Below are 25,050 nucleotides of genomic sequence, written 5' to 3' on the forward strand. Positions count from 1 at the left end.
TTTAATAGCGGTCTATGGACTTGTCCTTTAGGAATCTATCTAACCCCTTTTTAAACTCCGTCAAGCTAACCGCCCGTACCACGTTCTCCGGCAGAAAACCTTTTGTAGGATGAGACAACTACGATTGGTGAAGAGTTATTTTGGTAAGTCTTCTTTTGCCTTGTTAGTTCAAATGTTGATCCTTCCTCATCTGGACTATTGTAACATCCTATATTTAGGTTTATCATCTAGGTTATTGAACCAACTACAACTTATTCAAAATACTGCAGCGTGGTTGATCTATAGAATTAAGACATTTGACAGTATTTCTCCATGCCTGATAGCATTGCATTGGCTTCCTATACATAAGTGAGTGATTTATTTATTTATTTTTGTTTATAACAAGTTTATATTACGTCTCAAGTAAAACACTTGACAACAGAAAATGCTATCTATTCCAAGAAACTAACATCAATCAACAACAACAAAAAAATTCAAATACAGACTTAGCTTAATAAAGTTAAGCAAAACAGCTGCCCTAACTTGTGCTGAGTTAATCGGGCACCAGTCTGAATTTCCCCCCACGGGGGACAGCAAGAGGCGTGCGGTGAACGGCACCACTATCGCCCTCGGAGCAGGGAGAGGCATCTGAACCTCTCCCCAGGGGGACCGCACGAGGCTCACAGGACAGCAACCGCGCGCCCGACTCTGCCTCCTCACCCACCCACCCTGGACGATCGAGCCTCTCCCACGGGGCACCACACGGGCTGTGTGGAAGCGGTCATGCGCCTGGCTCTGCCTGCTCGCCCGCCCGCCGGTTCCTCAGACGGTAGCAAGAAAGGGGAGCACTGTCCAGTGGAGCTGCCCCAGGAGCATGGGAGTTATGAAGGAGTGAGGACATTCTCGGAGGGAACCACCAAGGGCTCATTCAACAGCACCGAGACCAGAGTGCAGCAGCAGCGACAAGAGGAAAAGGGGCAACGCGGCGGAGGCCCCGGAGACAGGTTCCGAGGGGCTCAGAACAAAGCAGTAGTGACAGCCTGAGACTGCTGCCCCCCCCCCCCCCCCCCGGTGTCTACCTCCAACATAGACACAGCTCCCAGGGTTGCGGAGTCTCTGTGCCCTGGCAACGTGTCCGATCACCAGACCGTGAGTAAAGTGCCTATTATATTTCAAGATATTGAGACTTTACAACTGACAAGGCTTGAAAGGCCTGACAGTAAAAACTAAAGTAAAAACTGAATAAGTGCTAGTGAACTGAAGACACCTTCAGCAGGACGGGCATGCCTGAGAGGGAACCTTTTGCACTGTATTTGATCAACCGGAGAAGGCAGGCTTGTGAGGAGAGCAGATTGGGGCAACACGGTCTTAATAGAAACCACAGGAAATATATACCATAATGATTACCCTCAAACTACTCCTAATAATCTACTCCCTAACACGGATTCACTTAACACTAACCACCCCACTTGCAGAAAACAACATTATACCCATACTACACAATCATCATAGATTGATCAAATACACCACACCTCACCAAACTGATAACAACCTAAACAAAGGAAGAACGCTTACATGCGAACAACCACAACAGAAGGGAAAGAAGGGCCCAAACAAACTCACCTCAACAAAGAAACGGCAACTAACAAAAGTCCACTTAACACCATATACAGAAGACCCATTCCAAACAATCCAAGTGGGCTACGTCAACACCAGATCTGCTGTAATAAAACAGCAATACTAACTGACTGGATCATGTCAGAAAACCTCAACCTACTCTTCCTCACTGAAACTTGGATCCATGACCAAAAAGGACCCTATAAACCTAGACCTGTGCCCTCCAGGATACAAAATCTTACACTGGATCAGAAAAGAAAAGAGAGGTGGAGGCATAGCACTAATCTATTGGTCCCACTTTACCACCAAAACCACTGCCGAGTCCATAACACCTCAACTTGAAATTGCTTCAATCAGAATCCACAACAAAACCCTACGCGATCATTTGAATTGTGTTTTGTTTTACAGACCTCCAGGTAATTGGAACGAAGGCCAGACCAACTTCATGGACTTCATTTTAAACACACGTGTAACCAACTCCAATACATTACTACTAGGAGACATCAACCTTCACTTAGAAGACCTGAACTCTATCAACGCACGAGAATGTAAGGAATTTCTCCATTTATGCAATCTCAAATGGCCACAAGTGCAAGCAACCCATGTCAAAGGGCACACACTTGATCTCATCTCACACAAACTCTCAACAGACCAGAACCTAACAATAACAAATACGAAATGGACAGAGACACCCTGGACCAACCACTATAAACTAAACTTATCCTTACGTTGGCGGAAGAAGGGTATACAATGAATACTAGAACATACATCCTACAGCACAAGAGGTCAAGTAGACACGAAAACATTCTGGCAACTAATATACAATAACGAATGGGCAACGCAAACAGACTCCATATACTACCTCATAGAATGGGACAAAAGATGCAAAAGCATACTAGATGAAATTGCGCCCTTATGAACAAGAACCCCACGCAAGCATAACTCGACACCATGGTTCAACGATGAAATGAAAAAGTTAAAAACACAAACCAGGAAACTCGAACGAGCATGGAATAAAACAAAAGATGAACATACACTCAACACATGGAAACAAATTCAAAGAAAATACAAATACGCAATAAGACAGGCCAAAAGATCATGCTATAAAACCAAAATAGGGACAGATTACAAAGACATGAAGAAATTATACCAACTCGTTAACAAACTCCTAGACACCAACTTGGTCACTACCATGAATACAGACATCCCATCTGCAGATAAACTTGCGAAGTACTTCAATGAAAAAATTGTAAACCTACGCAACACGCTACCTCAGAACAACACCGACATTGAAAACTTCCTTAATGAATTGGACCCAACCATTGGAGAATACCCAGCAGATCAGACCTGGTTAAACTTCGCCCTCCTTACCGTCGAAACAGTTACCCAGGCGATTAGTAGGTTTTCCAACACTCACTGTAAACTAGATACCTGTCCCAGCTACCTAATGAAATCCACCCCTGACCATAGCAGACCTCACATCCCACCTAAATTACATGCTTCAGCAAGGCCTCTTCCCTAAGGAAAATGGCAATATCCTACTCACTCCAAAACCAAAAGATACCAAGAAAAAAACAAACAAAATCACTAACTACCACCCAGTTGCATCTATCCCGTTGGTGGTCAAACTGATGGAAAGCATGGTAACTAAACAACTTACAGATTACATAAACAAATTCTCAATTTTACACAAATCACAGTCAGGCTTTCGCCCCCTCCACAGCACGGAAACAGTATTACTCTCCTAGCCAAATTCAAGCAGGAAATAGCAACAGGCAAAAACATCCTTCTCCTCCAAGTCGACATGGTAAACCATAATATATTAATAAGATTACTAGATAAGTTCGGGATTGGTGGAAATATACTTAACTGGATCAAGGGCTTCCTATCCACAAGAACATATCAAGTAAAATCAAATTCAAACATCTCATCACCATGGAAAGCAGACTGTGGAATACCGCAAGGATCACCGCTATCACCAATCCTATTCAACTTAATGATGACCCCACTTGCCAAGTCCTTATCCAACCATGGCCTTAACCCTTTCGTATATGCAGATGATGTCACAATATACATTCCTTACAAAACCAAACTGACAGAAATCACCAATGAAATCAAGCTCGGCCTGAACATCATGGATTCATGGGCAAATGCATTTCAACTAAAACTCAATAAAGAAAAAACTCATTGTCTCATCCTCTCATCCCAACACAGCGCGGACATCCCCACAAATATCAACACCACAGATCACACCCTTCCTATCTCAGACAGCTTGAAAATCCTCAGCGTTACAATGGACCATAACTTAACACTAGAGAGCCAACTGGCATCCACAACAAAGAAAATGTTCCACTCAATGTGGAAACAAACGCGTTAAGCAATTCTTCCCGAGGGAAACATTTCGCAACCTGATACAATCAATGGTACTAAGCCACTTAGATTACTGCAATGGAATTTATGCGGGATGTAAAGAACAAACCTTAAAGAAACTTTAGACCGCTCAGAACACGGCAGCTAGGCTTATATTTGGTAAAATGCGATTTGAAAGCGCAAAAACCCTCCGAAAAACTACACTGGCTCCCAATCAAAGAACGCATCGCCTTCAAAATCTGCACCCTGGTTCACAAAATCATCTGTGGAGAAACCCCGAGTTACATGACAGACTTGATCGACTTACTAATTAGAAATACATCCACTTTCCAAAAATACTAGGACTAGGGGGCATGCGATGAAACTACAGTGTAGTAAATTTAAAACAAATCGGAGAAAATGTTTCTTCACCCAACGCGTAATTAAACTCTGGAATTCGTTGCCGGAGAACGTGGTGAAGGCGGTTAGCTTGGCAGAGTTTAAAAAGGGGTTAGACGGTTTCCTAAAGGAAAAGTCCATAAGCCGCTACTAAATGGACTTGGGAAAAATCCACAATTCCAGGAATAACATGTATAGAATGTTTCTACGTTTGGGAAGCTTGCCAGGTACCCTTGGCCTGGATTGGCCGCTGTCGTGGACAGGATGCTGGGCTGGATGGACCCTTGGTCTTTTCCCAGTGTGGCATTACTTATGAACTTACGAATCAACACGATCTTATCTAAATCTGCATTACCCATGCTGCAAAGGAATGCAAAACAACTTATGCATCTAGTTTTTCCTACATAAGCACACAACTGTGGAACGCATTACCAAAAGCCTTGAAAAACAACGTATGACTGTCGCGTTCTCGAGGGCCTTTGCATTCTGTCAGATCCTCGAGGCAGAACCGGGAATCGTGAGCCCTTGGACCCCTGCCGAGGAGCGGCAGAGGCAGGCAAGACCACCCTGGAACGGGAGACAAGGAAGGACAGGACTGGACCTCTGGACTGGAGTCATGACTGAGGCAGGCAACTGGAACCAGCAGAACAGGAACAGCTTCACCTGCACTTGACCACCGTTCCCCTGGAGTTGAGCTCCAGCGTGCGGGTGGCCGGCAGGACTTGCAGGACGAGGCCAGAACTGGAGATCCAGAGGACCCACCCTGGGTCTGGGAAACACGAGGAAGCTAGACTAACTACTAGACTCAGACTGAAAGCTGCTACGCTGCCACTAGCAAGAACCACAAGACATACCGAGGGGACAAGACATATAGAAGCGTAACAGGAGCAAGGACTAGGGCACGCAGCAAGCCAGGCAGAACAGGATACAGGGAATACCCACCGGTAAACCCACTAGCTAGGTAGAGGCAGGATACCGGATAAACACCCAGGAAATACACAGTAGCTAGACAGAGATAGGATTCAGGAAGTACACTCAGGATATACAAACAGGGTTCAAGATATACACGCAGGGTAACCGCCCTAGCTAGGCAGAGGCAGGGTTCAAGAGAACCCTCAGGGTAAACGCCCTAGCTAGGCAGAAGCAGGGTTCAGGATATACCCTCAGGATAAACGCCCTAGTGTCGCGTGCTCAAGGACCTTGGCATACTGTCAGGCTTCTTCCCCGGGAGCACTGGTTTCGTGAGTCCTTGGGCCACTACCGTGGAGCGGCAGTGGCAGGCAAGATCACCTTCAAGGTAGAGATGAGACAAGACTGGATCGGAACCCCGGACTGGAGTTCTACACAGGAATACACGGAACTGGAATGCACCGGACGGGTGCGCACTGGAGTGGAGCCCGCTGGACTGGAACACACTGGAGTGGCCCCACTGGACTGGAACATACAGGAGTGAAACCCGCTGGACTGGAACACGCTGGAGCGGAACCCACGGGACCGGAACCCGCTGGACTGGAACACACTGGACCTAAGCTTCACCTACGCTTAACCACCTTTCCCCGAGGGTTGAGCCCTCAGGTTCGGGCGGCCGGCAGGGCTTACAGGAAAAACCGGAACTGGAACTTGCAAGCAGGAACAGCAGGAATGAGGATCCAGGAGTGCCCCCTGGCACCTAGGCGAAGGCAAGGCAGACAGGCTGGGAATGTCCGGGTTCCGGCAGTAGGCAGGTTTAAAGCAATGGTCAGGTCAAGGAACAAGACAAAGGCTGGAGCTTCAGTATCACGGAGTACTGGCAACAGACTGAACAAGGGCTGAAGCTCCAGAAGCAAAAGAAACTCACACGGAAAACCAGCAGGCTAAACACAAGAAGACTAGTCAACTGTACATAAGCTAGTAGGAAAGCTATGCCCAAGCAAACCAGTCATACACTGGAAACATACACAGAGCAAACTCAGGAGACTAGTAAAGCTATACACCAGCTAACAACCAAAGCTGCGCCCAAGCTAACAAGTCATACACTGGAAACATACACAGAGCAAACGCAGGAGACTTAGTAAAGCTATACACCAGCTAACAACCAAAGCTGTGCCCAAGCTAACAAGTCCTACACTAGGAACATACACAGAGAACTAGCAAAGCTATACACAGCTAACCACAAAGCTGTGCCCAAGCTAACAAGTCCTACACTAGGAACATACACAGAGAACTAGCAAAGCTATACACAGCTAACAACACCGCTGTGCCCAAGCTAACAAGTCCTACACTAGAAACATATACAGAGAACTAGCAAAGCTATACACAGCTAACCACAAAGCTGTGCCCAAGCTAACAAGTCATACACTGGAAACATACACAGAGAACTAGCAAAGCTATACACAGCTAACAACACCACTGTGCCCAAGCTAGCTAGACAAACATAGAAACTCACACAGAGCAAACAATGTAGCAGTGTACAGAGCACTCTACATACCAGGGCCCTTAGACGAAATGCAAAGGCAAAAGCTGTAGTCTCTAAGTGATTAATAAAGCCCTTCCACACCAGAGGCACAGCTGCAGCAATCACCTTGCATCCAAACAGAGGCTTGACACACAGAGAAGTCAGCCCAGCGGGAGCCATCTTGGATACTGGCATAGAGGAGTTGGCGGCAGCCATCTTGGAAGAGGCATAGCCCACACAGGTGAGGTTCAGTAGGGCAATCAGCAGACAGAGCCAGAGAGAAACTAAGACAGACACAGAGACAAGCAGAAGCCAGCACAGCCACTGACTCCCAGAAACAGGGTAAGAATGAGGGTGGTCACGGCCACAGCCGTGACACCTAGCTAGGCAGAAGCAGGGTTCAGGATATACCCTCAGGATATACAAGCAGGGTTCAGGATATACACTCAGGATAAACACCCTAGCTAGGCAGAAGCAGGGTTCAGGAACCGGCAGAGGTCAGGGCTGGCCGCAAGCTAGGATAGACAGGAACAAGCAGTGGTCAGGGCTGGCAGCAAGCAAGGATAGTCAGGAACAAGCAGTGGTCAGGGCTGGCAGCAAGCGAGGATAGTCAGGAACAAGCAGTGGTCAGGGCTGGCAGCAAGCGAGGAAAGTCAGGAACAAGCAGTGGTCAGGGCTGGCAGCAAGCGAGGAAAGTCCAGAACAAGCAGTGGTCAGGACTGGCAGCAAACAATAGAATAACCAGGGACTAGCAGAGTCAGGCTGAAGCTACAGACTCCCACCACAAACAGAGGGAGAATGGCTGAAGACTTCAGACTCCAAACACAAAGCAAGGGAGTAGAAGGACAAGCAGTCCACAGACACAGAGTAGCAGGGCAGAGACCCCCCACGGAAGGACTAGCAGTCCACAGACACAAAGAGAAGCTGGGCCAGAACCCAGAGAAAGGCTAAGCAGTAGTGCAGCAGAACACTAACTAACCTGACCTGGCCTGAAGGCATAACACCATGCAAAGGCCCCACATGCAAGCACAGCACTTCCTTATGAAGGCTCTCACTGACGATGTCACCTGCGTAGGACAGGAGCAGGGAACACACTCCCACCAGAGAGAGGCTTGACACACATAAGAAGTGAACACACAGGAAAGACAAGCAGGAGCCATCTTGGAAGCTGGCACAGAGCAAGTGGGAGCCATCTTGGAAGCTGGCTCTTCAGAGAAGCATAGCCCACACAGGTGAGGTCCAGTGAAGCAATCAGCACTCAGAGAAACTAACACAGAGATAGACAGAAGCCAGCACAGACGCTGACCCCCAGAAACAAGGTAAGTCTGAGGGTGGTCACGGCCACAGACGGGACAACGACCACCTAAACGTCCGGAAATCACTAAAAACCAACCTGTTTAAAAAGGCATACCCTACCGATCCAACTTAGTACTACTACTACTTAACACTCCTAAAGCGCTACTAGGGTTACGCAGTGCTGTACAGTTTAACAAAGAAGGACAGTCCTTGCTCAAAGGAGCTTACAATCTAATGGACAAAATGTGCGGTCAATCAAATTGGAGCAGTCTAAATTTCCTGAATAGAGGTAAAATGGTTAGGTGCCGAAGGCGACATTGAAGAGGTGGGCTTTGAGCAAGGATTTGAAGATGGGCAGGGAGGGGGCTTGGCGTATGGGCTCAGGAAGTTTATTCCAAGTATAGGGAGAGGTGAGGCAGAAAGGGCGAAGCCTGGAGTTGGCGGTGGTGGAGAAGGGTACAGAGAGGAGGGATTTGTCCTTTAAGCGGAGGTTTCGGGTAGGAGTGTAAGGGGAGATAAGGGTAGAGAGGTAATGAGGGGCTGCAGATTGAGTGCATTTGTAGGTTAGTAGGAGAAGCTTGAAATGTCTAATCTCTGCAACACAACCAAACTAAAGCACGTAATGGACATAACACAACTCTTCCGTTCTCCGATTCCCTAATGTGGCTGTTCCACGTGAACTTGATCTTACCACATCACCCTGTATTTGTTCACACCGGAGCCTGCAAAGGCCTCTCCGGTACTGTGTAAGCCACATTGAGCCTACAAATAGGTGGGAAAATGTGGGATACAAATGTAACAAATAAATAATAATAAAATATACAACCTCAATGAATAGAAAAAGAAAAAGGAGAGAGAGAGGGGTAAAGGAAAATGGAAAGGAGGAGAAACCTATTCCAATATGGAAAGGTGGAGAACCTATTCCTCTTCCAGAGGCTACAATTACATTCACATTCACTATGGGAGAGGATACATAGTAACATAGTAGATGACCGCAGAAAAAGACCTGCATGGTCCATCCAGTCTGCCCAACAAGATAAACTCATATGTGCTACTTTTTGTGTATACCTTACCTTGATTTGTATCTATCATTTTCAGGGCACAGACAGTATAAGTCTGCCCAGCACTATCCCTGCCTCCCAACCACCGGCTCTGGCACAGACCGTATAAGTCTGCCCAGCACTATCCCTGCCTCCCAACCACCGGCTCTGGCACAGACCGTATAAGTCTGCCCAGCAATATCTTCGCCTCCCAACCACCAGCCCCGCCTCCCACCACCGGCTCTGCCACCTAATCTCAGCTAAGCTTCTGAGGATCCATTCCCTCGGAACAGGATTCCTTTATGTTTATCCCACGCATGTTTGAATTCCGTTACTGCTTTCCTCTCCACCACCTCCCGTGGGAGAGCATTCCAAGCATCCACCACTCTCTCCATGAAAAAATACTTCCTGACATTTTTCTTGAGGCTGCCCCCCTTCAATCTCGTATCGTGCCCTCTAGTTCTACCGCCTTCCCATCTCCGGAAAAGGTTCGTTTGCGGATTAATACCTTTCAGATATTTGAACGTCTGTATCATATCACCCCTGTTTCTCCTTTCCTCCAGGGTATACATGTTCAGGTCAGCAAGTCTCTCATACGTCTTGTAACGCAAATCCTGTACCATTCTCGTAGCTTTTCTTTGCACCACTTCAATTCTTTTTACATCCTTCGCAAGATACGGCCTCCAGAACTGAACACAATACTCCAGGTGGGGCCTCACCAACGACTTATACAGGGGCATTAAAACCTCTTTTCTTCTGCTGGTCACTCCCCTCTCTATACAGCCTAGCAACCTTCTACTTACGGCCACCGCCTTGTCACACTGTTTCGTAGCCTTCAGATCCTCAGATACTATCACCCCAAGATCCCACTCCCCGTCGGTACCTATCAGACTCTCCCCGCCTAACACAAACGTCTCCTGTGGATTTCTACTCCCTAAGTGCATCACTTTGCATTTCTTCGCATTGAATTTTAATTGCCAAACCTTAGACCATTCTTCTAGCTTCTGCAGATCGTTTTTCATGTTTTACACTCCCGGGTGTCCACTCTGTTACAAATCTTAGTATCATCCGCAAAAAGGCAAACTTTACCTTCTAACCCTTCAGCAATGTCACTCACAAATATATTGAACAGAATCGGTCCCAGCACCGATCCCTGAGGTACTCCACTACTCACCTTTCCCTCCTCCGAGCGAATTCCATTTACCACCACCCTCTGGCGTCTGTCCGTCAACCAGTTCCTAATCCAGTTCACCACTTCGGGTCCTATCTTCAGCCCGTCCAGTTTGTTCAAGAGCCTCCTGTGGGGAACCATGTCAAAAGCCTTGCTGAAATCTAGGTAGATTACGTCTATATCACATCCCTGATTTAATTCTCCAGTCACCCAGTCAAAGAATTCATTGAGATTCGTTTGACACGATTTCCCTTTGGTAAAACCATGTTGTCTCGGATCTTGCAACAGTCGGAACTGGCAGTTTCCTAGCCTCTACAAAATTACTTAAATGTCCTGGGTCAACAAAGGAATAAACCTTAGACCCAACTTTATAACACATTTACAAGGAATTTGTAAGAAATAAGTAGTTCCCAAGGCCAAAACTTGAGGTTTAAGAGCCATAAAGGCCTTTCTCCTCATTTGTGTGGCCCTGGATAAATCAGGAAATACACAAATTTTTTTACCAAGAAACATTTGATCCTTAAAGCAGAAATATAAACGAAGAACCCAGAACCGATTTGGTTCAAAGGCAAAAGTGACAAGGTGGCTTTGTGACAACCTCTCCAGAACTCTCCAAGAATTCTGTTAAGTTAAAACTCTGACAAGCCCCAACTTTATTGCCATCAACTCTCAGGACCTGAACAGAATCTCCAACATAATGTGCTCTAATAATAGGTGGTATAGAGTCCACAGTTATTTTCAGGACTTCAGTCAAATATTTCTTTAACATCTCGAAAGGTGAGAGTATAGGTGACCTTGGAAAATTTAAAAATCTCAATATTCAGGCGTCATTCATATTTCTCCAACACCTCCATTTTTTTATGAGACACAAGATTGTCTTTTACTAAACCAGCCTGAACAGACTTCAGTTCTAAATTTGAAATCCTCTCCTCTTGTTTCTTATCAGCCTCTCCCTGGGTATGTATCTGTGTTTGGAGAAAGTTAGGACCTTCCAAAGTTCTATCAAACGTATGCAGCATAGTACTTTCCAAAGATCCGATAGCAGCCAGCACCTCTCAATTCTGTGGGTACACTCACTGCAAGCTGTCCCAAGCGTTCAAGTTGTCCAAACTCCTCCTCTCCCAGCTGAGCTTCCAGATCACCTCCGTCAGCAGCCACTGCCACCTCTAGAGGAATCACCTGAAGAGAGGACATGCAAGCTCCTGCTGCACCATCGAGTGGGTTCACCATGGCTGCACTTCCGGCTTCGGCGGTGTTCCCTTGCAACACTGAGCCAACCGCATTACCGGGTCTGGGAGGAGTCTTCAACGATGCTGAACTCAGCGTGGTGTCTAACGCTGCAGGAAAGAGCTCTCCAATGCCCAGCTCCTGTTCTCGGGTCGCTACAGTAACCAAAGTCACAAAGCTTGTCAGCATCTGTTGTACCAGGTTTGGCACAGGTGAGTCTGTAGACGGAAGCATCCGCACCTTGCTCTTGCATTTCACCATTGGTGTTCCCGCAGAAAACTGTTCCAAAATCCAGACGCTAAAGGAGCGATGTTAACAAGCCTCCAATGTCAGCCATCTTGCCCCCCGTCAACCAAGTGAGTAATTTTTAAATCAGCCTGTGTACTGTTTCAGTTTATCTGTGGGTGTACATCGGAACTGTTGGGGAACCTATTCTCTGATTTCCTAATTAGTCTGTCTTCTCAAATACTAGCATTGTTATTATTTGGTTTACTTAGTTCTAGAGGGGTACATTTTTTGAAAACTTTTAATACTTGGTTCCCTTTTGCTGTAATATCTGTACGGAACTCTAGGTTGGAGAGCACCTACTTGATGTTCCAAAAGAAATTGAAACTTTGCTGTTCAAAAACTGACTATGGTTATTTTCTTCTACATGTAGTTTTGGGTGATTTATTGTTCTCTGTAATTTATTTATCTTTTGTAAACCATTGTGAACCTGTGAAGGGATACTGCGATATATAAATGACACATTGACATTGACTGGGGAACATGTAGACTATTCATCGATTTCTAGACTATTCACTTCAACTTTACAATCCTGTCCTTCACCCCCTGGCTGTTAACATCAGAATCTTACTTCAAGGCTCCTAGTGTTCCTTCCACACTGGCCAAATCAAAGTTCCGTATCCTTCCCATTATTCTGGACTTCTGGTAAGTACCTTGTCTTTCTTTAGAGATCCTCCTTTGGGGTCCAAGCCCCAGGGTTTCCAGCCTGTTGTTATGGATTCTTTCCTTTGGTGTCCAGTTATCAATTGCTTGGCAGCCTTCATTCTTCTTGGAGGGCTCCTTCCCCTTCTCCTTATCTTCTTGGGAAAAGGCATTTTTAAAGGGCTGCTTCCTACCAGCCCCACCCTTCCTTGGCTCCTCCTATATTCTAGAACCTTCTCCAATGGGCTTGCCTTCTGAAGGGAACTATTCCCATCTTCGGACATGGGTCCTCCTCTTCAGCTTAGCACAAGGGTAGCCTCCTTCCCTTCCCTAGCTATCTGTGTCAGGGCTATTGTTGAGGCAGGACTCCCCTTAGTGCCTCTACAAAATTATACAAGGACCCTCTAGTGGCTCCCTTCAGGTCATTACAGCAGTCTTCCACCATAAGAGCGCCCTCTGGTGGCTATGTCTTGTTGAGTTAGGATATTTTGCAGCAGCAGTGGGCAGGGAACCTGATTATTAAGGGAAAACTGAATTCTGCAAAGTACAGACAGATCCTGCAAGAAAATCTGTTTGTCTACCAGAGACCTAAGACTGGACCTTTCAGTAGGAAAGCACAGAATAAAAGCAACAATGAAGTGGCTTAACAAAAAGAAAGTGATGTCTTTGAATGGCTCAGTGATAGCCCAAACCTGATAGAAAATATGTGTTGAGATTTGAAGACTTCAGTCTAGAAACCATCCCAAAGCATCCTAATATTAAATGGTCCGTCAAGTCCTAATATACTTTTTGTAACAGTGGTCAATCCATGTCGCAGGTACCTGACAGGATCCCAAAGGATAGATTCCATGCTCTTTATACACATAGAAAAACAGTGATTTTCCCTAAGTCTACCTAGCTAATAATTAGTATATGAACCTTTCCTGCAAGAATTTGCCCACATCTTTTTTTTAACTCAGCTAAGCTAACTGTTTTTATCACATCCTCTGACAGTGAATTCTAGATGTACATTTTATGTTCATTAAAGAGCCTTAATCTCTTTAGCCTTTCCTCATAAGAGAGCCATTTCATTTTCTATATTGTTTTGATTGCTCTTCTCTCACCATGGAATCATACAGAGATGATATAATATGCTGCATTTTATTCTTCATTCCTTTCCTACTAATACCTAACATCCTTGGTTGTATTCAATAAATAAATCCAAATAAATAAAAATATAAATTCTATTTGTGTTTTTGACTGCAACCACTCATTCACCCGAGGATCCAATGTAGTGCTGATGATGACACATAGATCTTTTTCCTACTATGGAACCTGTCATTTAACTACTATATTCTCCTAGGATAGGCAGGCCATATTCTCACATTTGGGTGACGTCATCCTTGTCGCCTGGTGTGGAGCTTAAACAAGCTAGTATAGCTTTAAGAACATACACAGCGTCCCCACCGCTTATGTACGAGTGCCTTCCCACTCGCCATGACAGTGCAGGACCAGCAGTCTCTTCTTATCTTCAGGGAAAAGAAAAAGTAATTACCCCGTGCTCCTCACAGAGTCTGGTGCATGAGCATTATTTTTTTTTATTTTGTGCCTTCCCTTCAGGGTTTTTTGCCCTGATTTTTGTTTTGTTTTATTTAGAAAATTCTCCCCTCATGTCCTTTATAATTTAGTTCACTTTTTCCCAACTTTTAAATTTTCTTTCTTTTTTTATACCACACTCAGTAGGCCCTCTTAAGCCTGAGCTCTGGTTGTGCTCTATTTTACAGGTGCTTGCCCCTTTTTTCAGTCACCATTCGAGCCATTTGATTTGGCCAGAACTGTTTTCCCTTCCATGTCATTGAAGTCCCCAGTGACTTTAAGTGCTGTACCGGTGCTATAGGGACTATCTGTGGCAATGACACTCATTCTTGGTGTCTTTTTATTTATTTATAACATTTGTATCCCACATTTTCCCACCTATTTGTAGGCTCAATCTGCCTTACATAATTCCGTAAGTGGTGATTACCAGTTCCGGATAGGAGAAATACATAGTTGGGGTAAAGGGACAAATTAGGTTAGGTTACAAGAGGAAAGTGTTTGGGGCCTTAACATACCCCTTCCAGCTTTCTATGGAGAATAGAACCAAACTGCCCAGAAAGAGAAAACCTTTGGAGCCCAGTCTGAAACCTTGGCTTCGGTATCAACATCGACATTGGGAGTTGCATCAGGTGCATCAGACACTGTTAGTGGAGTGCATCAAGTGGGTCTCCACTTGCCTCAATGTCAACCCATGTGCAGGGCTCCCAGGATCAGTCAACATTGGACCTGACACTGAGGCAGCATGGGGATTCAACGTCGTTATCGTCAGCACTGAGGAGCATCGATGACTGGCGTTGGGCAAAGGCAAAGAAGCATCGATATCGATCCCCCTCGACACACGGTGCTGAGAGCTGCTGGGCACCGAGGGATTTGGTCCCCAAGAGCATCGGCGCCAGAAGGTCCACTCCCACTCCATGGAGGAGGTGCCATTGTGCAGGTCTTCATATAGCCAGGACCAAGCACCTATCTCAACCCCTGCAGTTCAGCAGTCTGTCTCTGAACCGACACTCCAGTCTTTCCTGATGTTATCTATCGATGAGTGCATCCAGGCATGCTCCCTAAGCTCTTGGCCTAGTTTTTACATCAGTGTGCATCATGTCTGGGGTACTTGCACCCAACATGTCTTTTCTGAGAAGTTCTGAGAGAAGAGGACATTTCTCTAATAAGTGACATTATTTTGCTCTTTGCTTGGTAACTTAAAGATTGGATTTACAAGAGGAATTGTAGGATATTGATAAACACAGAATTAAAAAAAAAAAAAAAACAACCTTTATTAGCTAGTCTCCATACCCTTTCCCCCATAGTTTTAAAACTTGAATTTTCTGCCACAGCATTAACAGATAGACTCTAGAAGGAACAGCAGGGCTTAATTCAGTCTTAGATAAAAAATAAAAGAAGAGAAGCAAGCATTATTAACTAGTTTTTATAGCATACATCCCTTTTCCCCCTAGTTTTAAACTGAAACTTTCTCTTGAGGTAGAAGTTTAATAGCCAAGAGTATTAGAAAGGAGGCTAAAACTGTCCTAAAAGAAAGTTATTTTCTGTTCTTCGCCTGTTGGAGGGGTAGCACTGCTGCTGACCTGGAAGGAACAGCAGGGCCTAATTCAGTCATTCCTACCCACCCTCCCCAGCTCCCACCCACCCCTAGCTCAACTCTTCATTTATAGTCAATTTTTCTAATTAGGACAACAAAAGGAGAGTTTGCATTAGAGTTTTAATTATTTTCTGAGAAGCAAACACTAAATAAATTACATATTACACCATATAATCTTAAGGCTCTTTATATTCATCTGATATCCCTAGTACCTTAAGAAGTTTTAATTAAACAACTCTATAATACTAAGATGCAGACAGAAATCCAGCAGTGAGAGGCGAAAACCTACCAAGTCATGCTGATCTGACACCATGTCTTTAGTCTTTAGTGCAGTCTTGCAAGGAAGTTTTAATAAGCCAGGCTCTGAGGTGTAGTGCCATATATTATAACACTATATAGTAGTACTATATAGTGTTACTATAGGGGGTGTTATCCATGCATGTTCCTTTATGTTGGCCATATAGAGTTTGTTAATCAGTGAATTAGCTTCCTAATTTAATGCATTTTCAACTGTATTTTTCAGACCATAGAATGTGAAAAGTATGCAAGGGTGTGAAGGATTTTGCAAGGCATTGTATATATGCACACACAAACACATGCGCTCTCATTTTTTTTAGAAATTGATTGATTAATCATATATTTCAGTTTATCTACCATAAACCATAACTGACTCAAATATGGTGCCTGGGTGTGCACTCAGAACTAGCTCCTGAAGGACAGTTTTTGCATTTGCTGGATAAATGTCATAAAATGCTTATGAAAGTTCTAATAATAATAAGTAGTGTCAAACTTTCGATCCCTTTCAAAAAGTAGGTTTGTTTCTGGTTACACTTCTGAATGTATCCAGAATGTTGGAATGTGGAGAGTTCTTTCTCTTTTGTTGTGCCTTACCAGCAGTTTAGTTTTCTAGCAGCTGTTTTGTACAATGTATGTGATTCATAGTGTCCTGTCATTGTCCACACAACCATCCTAGGCACATGAAATGAGTGTCAGTTATAGCATAGATAATTTGTAATCCTTCATTATGTTTGTCAAGTCCAGTACAAGATCAGTATTACTATTTATGCAATTATCATTTTATTAAGATAATCAAGAAATTGATTGAACGAAAACAAGCACAGATTCGCAAGGTTTATCCAGGACTCAGCTGCTTCAAAGAAGGAGTTCGTCAGATTCCTGTTGATAACATACCAGGAATACGTATGTTGCTTTTTCATATATTCATCTCATGAGTCCAGTATCAGGTTGAGATTAGTGTTTTGCTATATTTTAGATTGTCCAATGATCCTGAATTATTAGTTAGCTCTGGTTTCTCTCTCTTCTCTTTTTTTCTCTTTTATTTAGTTTGATTTGGTTGATTTACTGGAGATCTAAGAAGGCTTGAGAAGTAATTGAGTGCTTGGTGAATAAGATTCAAAACAAATTGTGGTGTGAGAGATCAAAGGAAACAGTACATGAAATACAGGTCACCTCTTTGTTTTCTGACTTTCTCAAAGTACCAATACATTTTGAGAAGGACAGTGGTTAGAACCAGAGTAATGTTATGGTGCATAATGAGGTATAACAAGCACACAAATGCAGTCAATTCCATTCTAGGAGGTATAATTAAGCTGAAATTTTATTCCATGATCACAAAGAATGAGGGGCGGAGGGGTTCCATCTCATCCATCTCAGTGTTTCAAGAAAGTTAAGAATTGTTCCCTGGACACCTTGATACCCTTTGTTTGAAAAGGAGATTTGCAACTTAAAAACACAAGCCAATGTAAAAATATAAATGACAAATAAAAGAATGGTAGAATATGTATCAAAATACACACAAAGGAGTAGTGTGATCAGCAGGGCACTTCCAAAAAACAACAGGAAGACAAAGCTGCAGTAGAAAAATCTTTATTCTTATAATGCCCGACACGGCACCGTGTTTCAGCCAAGTGCCTGCCTTAGGGGCCTACAATAAACAAACACAATCATTTAAAAGAATGATTTAAAACAATCATATAAATATATACATATATATTAAAAAGGAAATAAAAATGACATGTATACTTCTGTGTAAGAAAAAATTGTTTAATGGTATATTAATATAAAAAGACAAAAATATACATGTAATAGGTGTGGCTTTTGTAGTACAACAGTGTTATATTAAAAAAGCATTACATAAAAAAAGAGAAGAAGGAACCACAATGTGATTAGACATAAAAACATGTTGATATAATCATAAATACCATCAATATGAGTTATAAAATGAATGTGGCATTTATAATACAGACATATTTAAATAATCATAACAAAGGAAGCAAAAGCGGAAAAAACGCACCTTGGTATGAATGTATATGGGCGTGGGAGTTTTAAGCACTTGCTGTCTGTAATAGGGAAAAGGATATATCTGAGAAAGAGGTATAAAACAGGTGAGCGGAGCAAAGAGAAGAATAATCATCAGCAAAGAAACCGGGGTGGTGAAAACACGAGAAGAAAAAGTTGAGCGGGACAAAAATTTGTTAGAGATAAGGAGGATGGAGAAACACCATCAAATAAGAAATGCCATCAGAAAAAATCCGTGAGGAGGAGAAATAGAAGTGATGTAATCCATGAGGAGGAGAAAAAAAGGGGGGTTGAAGAGGCATCGCATCAGCGAAGAGAAATTTAGCGTGACAAGATAAAAAGAAGAGACGGTGCTAAAGACACTACTTGTATATAAGAGCACAGAAACAGTGCAAGAGATACTAGCCATATATTTTCTCCTCCTCACGGATTACATCACTTATTTTTCTCTGCTCACTAATTAGCATTTTTATCTGATGGCATTTCTTATTTGATGGCGTTCCTCCATCCTCCTTACCTCTAACACATTTTTGTCCCGCTCAGCTTTTTCTTCTCATGTTTTCACCACTGTTGTATTACAAAAGCCACACCTATTACATGTATATTATTGTCTTTTTATATTAATGTACCATTATACAATTTTTTCTTACACAGATGTATACATGTAATTTTTATTTCCTTTTTTATATATACGTATATATTTATATGATTTTAATCATTGTTTTAAATTATTGTGTTTGTTTATTGTAGGCGGGTACTTGGCCAAAACACGGTGCTGTGTCGGGCATTATAAGAATAAAGGTTTCTCCGAGGACAAGCAGGCTGCTTGTTCTCACTGATGGGTCGGCAATTTTCCATAGCAAAATAAACAAAAACTTTGCGAGACCCTTCCAGCGCACGGGGCGCGCGCACCGCACATGCGCGGCTGTCTTCCCACTCAGTTTCTTCTTTTTCCGCGGTGGAGAGTGGCTGCTTCGTCGGTCTCTCTCCTCAGCCCAGAGAAAGAGCCTTCGTTTTTGCTAACTTTTTCGGAGTTTTTTCTCCCTCTTTAGTCTTATTTTCTTTACCCTGTCTACAAAACTTAAAAAAAAAAAAAAAAGTCCCTTATTTCTTAGTTTGACCCCTTTAAGTTTCCTTTCATTTTCGTCACGGCCCTCTTAGGCCGTGCTTACGCGCTTTCTCATTTTTGTGCCTTTTCAATTGGCACAATCGAGAATTTTGACTTCGCCGCCGCTATTTTTCCGTCCATGTCATCAAGGACTCCAAACGGCTTCAAGAAGTGTATTCGGTGCAACCGGTCGATCTCAGGTACCAATCCCCACGCGTGGTGTCTTCAGTGCCTTGGGCCCGACCATCGCCCAGACACATGTAAGTTGTGTCTTAGCCTTAAAAGGCAGACACAAGAGTCGAGAAAAGCTCTTCAGGACCGTCTTTTTGGAGCTTCGACCGGTTCTTCGGCGTTGACGTCGACAGCAGTACCGAGGTCGGCGGCGTCAATATCGGCATCAAAGATGCCATCGACTATAGGAGCGCAGGTAATGGCTGTCCGGAGACCACCACACGCTGGGAGCAGTGAGCCGTCGAGTGGCTCTCCACCTGCCTTGAAGTCTCCTGCTGTGCAGGCCCCCCGGGATCGGCCTCTCTCAGACCCGACCCCAAGGAGACGTGTGGATTCCACGTCCTCCTCGTCGGTACCGAGGAGTATCGATGACGTGCATCGAGCGAAGGCGAAGAAGCATCGTCATCGGTCTCCTTCCAAGCATGGTACCGGGAGCTCCGGGGCGTTGAAGGATTCGGCACCTGTGAAGCGCCAACGCCGGGAGGACCACTCACCCTCCATTCAGGCAGCCTGATACCGCCTCCTCGACCTCCATAGATTCTGACGCCGATTCTTGCACCGACCCCGCAGCCTTGCTCAACAGCGACTCTAGACGAGCGCATCCGAGCCATTCTTCCAGGTCTTCTGGAGGGGTTGCTGCATCAGTCTGCTCCGGTACCGGGGATGCTTGCACCCTCCGTACCGTCAATGGAATCGGCAGCTGGCTCTATGCCTGTGGTGAGGTCTCCAATGCTGGTGCCGCCTGCAGCATCGGTGTCGGCTGCCACCCAGGTCGACTCCCCGTCGACATCGCTGGAGGGAGCTTCATCGCCGCTGGCATGGGAGTCGACTTCTCAACATCGCCATCGAGGACATGGTTGTTCGGCATCGAGACGGGCCCGGTTTCGGACTGCAGTTAAGGAACTCTTGTCCGATACCGATGAGGATGCCTCGTGGGATGAAGGGCAAGATCCCAGGTATTTCTCTTCTGAGGAATCTTGTGGTCTTCCCTCTAATCCTACTCTTTCACCAGAAAGAAAGCTTTCTCCCCCGGAGAGTCTTTCTTTCTCTTCATTTTTTTCCAGGAAATGTCTGTGGCTATTCCCTTCCCTGTGGTATCTGAGGATGAGCCCAGGACTGAGATGCTTGAGGTCCTTGACTATCCTTCGCCACCTAAGGAGTCATCCACGGTTCCTTTGCATAATGTGCTCAAGGAGACACTTATGAGGAACTGGATGAAACCACTAAGTAATCCCACCATTCCCAAGAAAGCTCAGTCCCAATATTGGATTCACGGAGAACCTGAGCTGATGAAGTCGCAGTTACCTCACGACTCTATGATTGTGGATTCCGTTCTCAAGAGAGCCAGGAGTTCTAGAGACTTTGCCTCGGCGCCCCTGGGGAGAGAATCTAGAACCCTGGACTCTTTTGGGAGAAAGGCGTATCAGGCCTCTATGCTCATGGCCAAAATTCAATCTTACCAGCTCTACATGAGCATTCACTTGAGGAACACGGTGAAGCAACTGGCGGACTTGGTTGATAAGCTCCCTCCGGAGCAGGCCAAGCCTTTTCAGGAGGTAGTCAGGCAGCAGAAGGCGTGTCATAACTTCCTGTCCAGGGGTGCTTACGATTCTTTTGATGTTGCATCCAGAACCGCTGCCCAAGGTATAGTGATGCGCAGACTCTCATGGCTGCGTGCCTCTGACCTGGACAATCGAGTCCAGCAGCGGATTGCGGATGTCCCTTGCTGGGGGGATAATATTTTTGGTGCGAAAGTCGAACAAGTGGTTGATCAGATCACTCAGCGGGAAACCGCTGTGGACAATCTCTCCCACCGGGTGCCTTCTGCTACTACCTCATCAGGTAGACGATTTTTCCTGGGAAGGAAGAATGCTCCCTATGCTTATAACAAGCGTAGATACAATCCTCCTTCTCGACAGCCTTCTCAGGCTGATTCCCAGCGCACTCGTTCTCGTCAACAGCGTGCGCCAAGGCAGGCCCCTGTGGCTCACCAGCAAAAGCAAGGGACGGGCTTTTGACTGGCTCTAGTTGAGCATAGCCATTGTAAAAGTGTCCGTGCCAGACGACTTACCGGTCGGAGGGAGGTTAAAACGTTTTCACCAAAGGGTGGCCTCTTATAACCAATCGGTGGGTTCTTCAAATAGTCTGGTTAGGATACTCCCTCAGTTTGAAATCCAGACCTCCAAATTGCCCACCAGGAGCTCAATCTTTCAGCTTCCAGCACAGGCAGGTACTTGCAGAGGAACTCTCCCCCCTTCTCAGCGCCAATGTGGTTGAACCCGTTCCACCAGGGAAGAAGGGCTGGGATTCTATTCCAGGTACTTCCTTGTGCAAAAGAAAACAGGGGGAATGCGTCCCATCCTAGACCTAAGGGCCCTGAACAAATTCCTAGTCCCACAAAAGTTCAGGATGGTTTCCCTGGGTACCCTTCTTCCCATGATTCAGGAAAACGATTGGCTATGCTCTCTGGACTTAAAGGATGCTTATACACGCATCCCGATACTTCCAGCTCACAGGAGGTATCTTCGATTCCTCTGGGAGCGCAGCACTTTCAGTATTGTGTGCTGCCCTTTGGTCTGGTGTCTGCACCCAGGGTCTTTACAAAATGCCTGGCAGTAGTTGCAGCGTTGCTATGCAGACTGGGAGTGCATGTGTTCCCTTATCTCGACGATTGGCTGGTGAAGAACACCTCAGAGGCAGGAGCTCTACAGTCCGTTTTAGATGACTATTCAACTGCTGGAGCTACTCGGGTTTGTTATAAATTACCCCGTCCCACCTGTTCAGAAACTGGAATTTATAGGACCTCTGCTGGACTCACGGATGGCTCGTGCCTATCTTCCAGAAGCGAGAGCAGACAATCTTCTGTCTCTAGTTTCCATGGCCAGGGCATCTCAGCAGATCACAGCTCAGCAGATGTTGAGACTTCTAGACCATGTGGCCTCCACAGTCCATGTGACACCCATGACCCGTCTTCACATGAGATCAGCTCAGTGGACCCTAGCTTCTCAGTGGTATCAAGCTGCAGGGGATCTAGAGGATGTAATCCAGCTGTCCACCGATTTTCACAATTCTCTTCAGTGGTGGACAATTCGATCCAATTTGACCTTGAGACGTCCCTTTCAAATTCCTCAGCCACAAAAAGTGCTGACAACGGATGCATCGTTCCTTGGGTGGGGAGCTCATGTCGATGGGCTTCACACTCAAGGAGTTTGATCCCTCCAGGAAACAGGTCTTCAGATCAATCTCAGAGATCAGCTGTCCAATCAAATTATCCAAATTCAGACAGACAATCAAGTTGCCATATACTACATCAACAAGCAGGGGGCACCAGATCTTGGCCACCTGTGTCGGGAAGCCGTCCAGATGTGGCTTTGGGCTTGCCGTTTCGACATGTTTCTCCAAGCCACTTATCTGGCAGACGTAAACAACAGTCTGGCGGACAGATTGAGCAGGATAATGCAACCTCACGAGTGGTTGCTGAATTCGGGCGTCGTACGCAAGATCTTCCGAAATGGGGCACCCCCTCGGTGGATCTTTTTGCCACTCAGATCAATCACAAGGTTCCTCAGTTCTGTTCCAGACTTCAGATGACAGACTAGCGTCTGATGCCTTTCTTCTTCATTGGGGGAAGGGTCTTCTGTATGCATTGTGAGCTGGTCACCCTTCCAGACTCCGGCCAGGGCTGCCCCTGCTTAGCTTCCTCCACACACACACAGTCACTGCTGGGCTCTAGCCTTCGCGGTAACTCACAGGATTCTGTCTCAAGCACTGGGGAGCTTTCTGCCTCCTCTTCTCCCCTCACAAAACGCTCATCAACATCAGGCTTCTTGTAATTAAGGGTTTTATTAATGGCCATTTAACATATTCCTCATGGCTTATTTCTTCTTTAACATCAACATTTCTTCTTCTTTAACATAAACATTTCTTCAAGTCAAACATAACAAAAAGGCACTTTACTCAGAGCCTGCTACTTAAACCCTTCTCAAACTTAAGACAGTTCCTCAAACTCAAACAGTCAGACACAAGCATCTACTTTCCTTTTCCAACTGTCACCTTTTCCAAAGAAAGCTTCCCCAGTGTTTCCATCTACTCCCTACAGCTTTCCACCACTCTCTTAATAAAGCTGCCTGCAACCCTCTCACACCTGGTTCAATTTCCCAATCAACTGCTGGCTTCTCACTCTCCTGCCTAGAGTCCTCCCCCTGACTCTGATTCCCTTGCTGCTGCAGTGCATTCTGGACCTTGTAGTTCCCTGCCTCCTCACAGCATATTCTCCCATACCTCTGGTGGGGAAGACTTTACTGAAACTCAAGCAAGACCGTGAGACCACGGCCTGGATGTTGAGAGCGTAGAATTCGCTTCCTTGGGTCTCTCTGAGGGTGTCTCCCGTTTTTTGCTTGCTTCCAGGAAAGATTCCACAAAGAGGTGCTACTTTTTCAAATGGAGGAGGTTTGCTGTCTGGTGTGATAGCAAGGCCCTAGATCCTCGCTGTTGTCCTACACAGACCCTGCTTGAATACCTTCTACACTTGTCCGAGTCTGGTCTCAAGACCAACTCCGTAAGAGTTCATCTTAGCGCAATTAGTGCTTATCATCAACATGTAGAGGGTAAGCCTATCTCTGGACAGTCTTTAGTTGTTCGCTTCATGAGAGGTTTGCTTTTGTCAAAGCCCCCTGTCAAACCTCCACCAGTGTCATGGGATCTCAATGTCATTCTCACCCAGCTGATGAAGCCTCCTTTTGAGCCACTGAATTCCTGCCATCTGAAGTACTTGACCTGGAAGGTCATTTTCTTGGTGGCTGTTACTTCAGCTCATAGAGTCAGTGAGCTCCAAGCCTTGGTAGTGCATGCTCCTTATCTCAAGTTTCATCACAACAGAGTAGTCCTCTGCACTCACCCTAAGTTCTTGCCGAAGGTGGTGTCGGAGTTCCATCTGAACCAGTCAATTGTCTTGTCAACATTTTTTCCTCGTCCTCATATCCGCCCTTCTGAACGTCAGTTGCACATCTTGGACTGCAAGAGAGCATTGGCCTTTTACATGGAGCAGACAAGCCCCTTCAGTCAGTCCGCCCAAATTTTTGTTTCTTTTGATCCCAACAGAAGGGGAGTCGCAGTCGGGAAACGCACCATTTTCAATTGGCTAGCAGATTGCATTTCCTTCACTTATGCCCAAGCTGGGCTGGATCTTGAGGGTCATGTCATGACTCATAGTGTTAGAGCCATGGCAGTGTCGGTGGCCCACTTGAAGTCAGCCACTATAAAAGAGATTTGCAAGGCTGCGACGTGGTCATCAATCCACACATTCACATCTCACTACTGCCTTCAGCAGGATACCCGATGCGACAGTCGGTTTGGGCAGTCAGTGCTGCAGAATCTGTTCGGGGTTTAGAATCCAACTCCACCCTCCTAGGCCCATTTTTATTCTGATCCAGGCTGCACTCTCAGATGTTTCTGCTTTAGGTCAATCTCAGTTATGTCCTTGCCGTTGCAAGGCCCAATTGACCTTCTTTGTTGTTTTGAGTGAACCTGGGTGCTAGGGATACCCCATCGGTGAGAACAAGCAGCCTGCTTGTCCTTGGAGAAAGCAAAGATACATGCCTATACAGGTATTCTCCGAGGACAGCAGGCTGATTGTTCTCACAAACCCACCCACCTCCCCTTTGGAGTTGTTGTTCTCCTTGCTATTGCTTTTTGACCTAACTGAGCAGACACTCTCGCGTGATGGGCGGGAAGACAGCTGCGCATGTGCGGTGTGCGCCGCGCGCTGGAAGGCTCTGGCAAAGT

At 45.5% G+C, this 25,050-nt stretch overlaps 1 protein-coding gene across 1 annotated transcript in view; it reads left to right on the top strand.

Annotated features, from left to right (window-relative positions):
* LOC115471985 (histone acetyltransferase KAT2A-like) overlaps positions 1–25,050 on the top strand; it is a 754,860-nt gene that overhangs the window by 538,568 nt on the left and 191,242 nt on the right. Inside the window, 1 exon segment of the mRNA XM_030205993.1 lies at positions 16,694–16,808. Coding sequence (XP_030061853.1) covers positions 16,694–16,808 — 115 coding nt within the window.

This window comes from Microcaecilia unicolor, chromosome 6 (assembly GCF_901765095.1).
Source record: "Microcaecilia unicolor chromosome 6, aMicUni1.1, whole genome shotgun sequence".
NCBI lineage: Eukaryota > Metazoa > Chordata > Amphibia > Gymnophiona > Siphonopidae > Microcaecilia > Microcaecilia unicolor.